The 3,626-nt window shown below is 60.3% G+C and overlaps 1 protein-coding gene across 2 annotated transcripts in view; it reads left to right on the forward strand.

The window, feature by feature from the left end:
- IFT172 (intraflagellar transport 172) overlaps nucleotides 1-3,626 on the forward strand; it is a 139,298-nt gene that overhangs the window by 101,980 nt on the left and 33,692 nt on the right. For both annotated transcript variants that reach the window (XM_075063516.1, XM_075063515.1), the window contains exons 34-37: nucleotides 448-557; nucleotides 842-971; nucleotides 1,428-1,526; nucleotides 2,526-2,635. In XM_075063516.1, the coding sequence (XP_074919617.1) occupies nucleotides 448-557; nucleotides 842-971; nucleotides 1,428-1,526; nucleotides 2,526-2,635 (449 nt within the window). The remainder of the gene's footprint in view (nucleotides 1-447; nucleotides 558-841; nucleotides 972-1,427; nucleotides 1,527-2,525; nucleotides 2,636-3,626) is intronic.

Raw genomic sequence — 3,626 nt, forward strand, 5'->3', positions numbered from 1 at the left:
TAATTTTTGCCATTTGGCTTCACTGACATTCTTTATCCGGTTAGGCACAGACATTCTACCACCAGCATCACCTGTTAGCTCAGTGTCTGGGTAGGGAACCCCCCCATTGTACCCCCGAGAGCTCAGTGTCTTCATGAGGATCCACCTCCCCTGTCCCCCACCTGAGAACTTGATCTGGGCCTGGAACCCACAACCCCTACCCTGTGAGTAGCTGGTGGGGACTGGGGGGTTGGATCGGGAGGGGCTGTGGGTGCCCCTCCCCAGGTGTAGCTGTGGGGGGGGGGGTTCATGAGGGGCTGTGGTGTCCCCACCATGGTAGTAGCAGTGAGGGGGTGAGGGGCTGGATCAAGGCCCCTGGGGCAGGGCTGGATCAGCCCTGGGGTGCCTGGGAGCCCAGCAGGCTGAGCAAAGACCCTCCCCACTGTGGCTCTGGTGTGTTTGGCGCAGGAGGCCGGCATGTGGAGCGACGCCCTGCGGACCTGTAAGGAGTATGCCCCCAGCCGGCTGGAGGTGCTGCAGGAGGAGTACGACAAGGAGGCTGCCAAGAAAGGGACCAGGTAGGCCAAGGTTGTTCGGCTGGGGGCGCTGGGCTGAGCCGGTGCAGGGACGTGCAGCCCTTGGCTGAGTTCTCTGCTCCCTGCGACGAGGCCTCAAAGCCTGTTGTGTGCTGCCTCCCTGAGCACTGGGCAGGGGCAGGAGACAGCACCAGCTGAACCTCTCTCCATCCCTACACCTGCCTCTCCCTGTGTGCAGGGCTCATGCCCGGGCCTGGCCCCGCCAGGATCCCTGCACCATCCCCCCGTGCCCAGCACAGTCTCACCGCCCGTATTGGTCTTGGCAGAGGCTTGGAGGGCATGCTGGAGCAGGCCCGGCAGTGGGAGCAGGCTGGGGAATACGCCAGGGCTGTGGACTGCTACCTGAAGGTACAGGATCCCAGTAACAGCCTGCTGGTGGAGAAGTGCTGGCTGAAGGTAAGTCCTGAGCCCCCGCCCCTCCTCTGGTTCCCCAGGGGCTCCCCTACCCCAAAGAGACACCATGTCCAACTCCCAAGTGACTCTGGGGGCTTCAGACTGACCAAGACCCGAGAGAAGAGCAGGACACCAGTGACCCATGAGGGCTCTGCCTCAAACAACCGCATCCCCTGGGGCTAGGGCCAGGATTGGACTCTCTGCGACAGCGTCCCTCCCCCCAGTCTCGGGGCCGGGGTCCGGCTCTCCCCGATGGGGCCACTCCCCCCCAGTCTCGGGGCCGGCGCCCGGCTCTCCCCGACAGGGCCCCTCCCCCCAGTCTCGGGGCCGGGGCCCGGCTCTCCCCAATGGGGCCACTCCCCCCCAGGTCTCGGGGCTGAGGCCTGGCTCTCCCCCAACGGGGCCCCTTCTCTCTGATATCTCCCGTCCCTTTTACCGCTGATGCCTCTTGTCCTGCAGGCAGCCGAGCTGGCCATTAAATTCCTGGGCCAGCCCCGGAGTGTGGAGGTGACTCGGCTGGTGGGACCCCAGCTGGTGGCCATGAAGAAGTACAGTGCGGTAGGGGCTGCTGCTGTTAGCACAGTGCTGAAGGGAGGGAGGTGTTAATGTCAGTGGGATGAAAGGTGAAGGTGTGACTTGATTACAGTCTGTGAGTACCTACAGAGGGAACAAACATTTCATAACATGCTCTGCAGTCTAGCAGAGACAGGACTAACATGTGCACATGGCTGGAAGCTGAGGCTAGAATTCAGACTGGCAATAAGGTGTGAATGTTTAGCAGTGAGAGTCATTAACTACTGGAACAACTTGCCAAGAGGCATGGTGTCCTGATTTCCCACCTCGTCTCCATATAAGGAGCCCCAAAAGGGCAGAATGACGCATCTCCTCCTTTTGTCCACCAATTACATCTCATTTCCCACACCCCAGTTTGGGTCCATTGATTTCAGATTCCATTCTCCTTTGCTTCTCAGACGCCATCTCAGCACAGTCCTTGGGAGGGATCAGGAGTCCCTTTGGTGGGACCAGTCCACTCTGTCCTTGAGGAGGGAGGGCTGGAGGCCATGCAGTCTCTGCGTGTTGACCGGGGGGCGAGCAGGGAAGGGGGCATCATGTCCCAGAGAAGGAGTTGGGCGCTGTGTCCTGAGGCTAGGAGTATGAAATACTGGGTGAGCCAATCACCATAGTGTGCTTGGATTTTCAGAAAGCCTTTGACAAGGTCCCCCATCAAAGGCTCTTGAGCAAAGTAAGGAGTCATGGGATAAGAGGGAAAGTCCTGTCATGGGTCAGTAACTGGTTACAAGACAGGAAACAGAGTAGGAATTAGTGGCCAGTCTTCACAATGGAACACTGAGGTGGCCAAATTTACAAATGATACAAAATTCACTCCGCTTGAAACCTCTGGCATTGGCCTGTGTCGGTAGACAGGACCTGGGCTAAATGCAGCATTGCCCAGAGGCTGCAGTCAGGGCTCTGGCCCCATGGTATGGGCACAGATGTCCTCTGGCCTTGGAGCTCCAGGTGACAATACCCAAGCGTGACCCTGCTTCGTTTCTGCAGGCAGCTGAGCTCTACCTCAGCCTGGACCTCATCCGAGAAGCCATTGATGCCTTCATTGAGGGTGAGGAATGGAACAAGGCAAAACGTGTGGCCAAGGAGCTCGACCCAAGGTAATCCTCAGGCCTGGTCCTCCTCACTGCCCCGTGCAGGTTTTCCTCTGTCCTGTCCTCCTCACACTGCCCCCTGAAGGTTCCCCTCCCTCCTGTCCTCCCTTCACTGCCCCCTGCAGGTTTCTCTCCCTCCTGTCCTCCCCACACTGACCCGTGCAGGTTCTCCTCCATCCTATCCCCCCACACACACTGCCCCCTGCAGGTTTTCTTCCATCCTATTCCCCACACACACACTGCCCCCTGCAGGTTCCATTCCGTCCTCTTCCCCACACACACACTGCCCCCTGCAGGTTCTCCTTTGTCCTGTCCTCTCTACACTGCCCCCTGCAGGTTCCCCTCCCTCCTGTCCTCCCCACACACTGCCCCCTGCAGGTTCCCCTCCCTCCTGTCCTCCCCTCACGGCCCCCTGCAGGTTCCTCTCCCTCCTGTCCTCCCCTCACGGCCCCCTGCAGGTTCCTCTTCCTCCTGTCCTCCACTCACGGCCCCCTGCAGGTTCTCCTCCACCCTATCCCCCCCACACACACTGCCCCCTGCGGGTTTTCTTCCGTCCTATTCCCCCCACGCACAATGCCCCCTGCAGGTTCCCTTCTGTCTTATTCCCCCCCACACAATGCTCCATGCAGGTTCCCTTCCGTCCTATTCCCCCAACAAACACTGCCTCCTGCAGGTTCCCCTCCCTCCTGTCTTCCCCACACACTGCCCCCTGCAGGTTCCCCTCCCTCCTGTCCTCCCCTCACAGCCCCCTGCAGGTTCCCCTCCCTCCTGTCCTCCCCACACTGCCCCCTGCAGGTTTTCTTCCGTCCTATTCCCCCCACACACACTGCCCCCCCATCCTATTCCCCCCCACACAATGCCCCCTGCAGGTTCCCTTCCATCCTATTCTCCCCACACACACTGCCCCCTGCAGGTTCCCCTCTGTCTTGTCCCCACACTGCCCCCTGCAGGTTCCCCTCTGTCTTGTCCCCACACTGCCCCCTGCAGGTTCCCCTCC

Source organism: Chelonoidis abingdonii, chromosome 3 (genome assembly GCF_003597395.2).
Source record: "Chelonoidis abingdonii isolate Lonesome George chromosome 3, CheloAbing_2.0, whole genome shotgun sequence".
NCBI classification, from domain to species: Eukaryota; Metazoa; Chordata; order Testudines; family Testudinidae; genus Chelonoidis; species Chelonoidis abingdonii.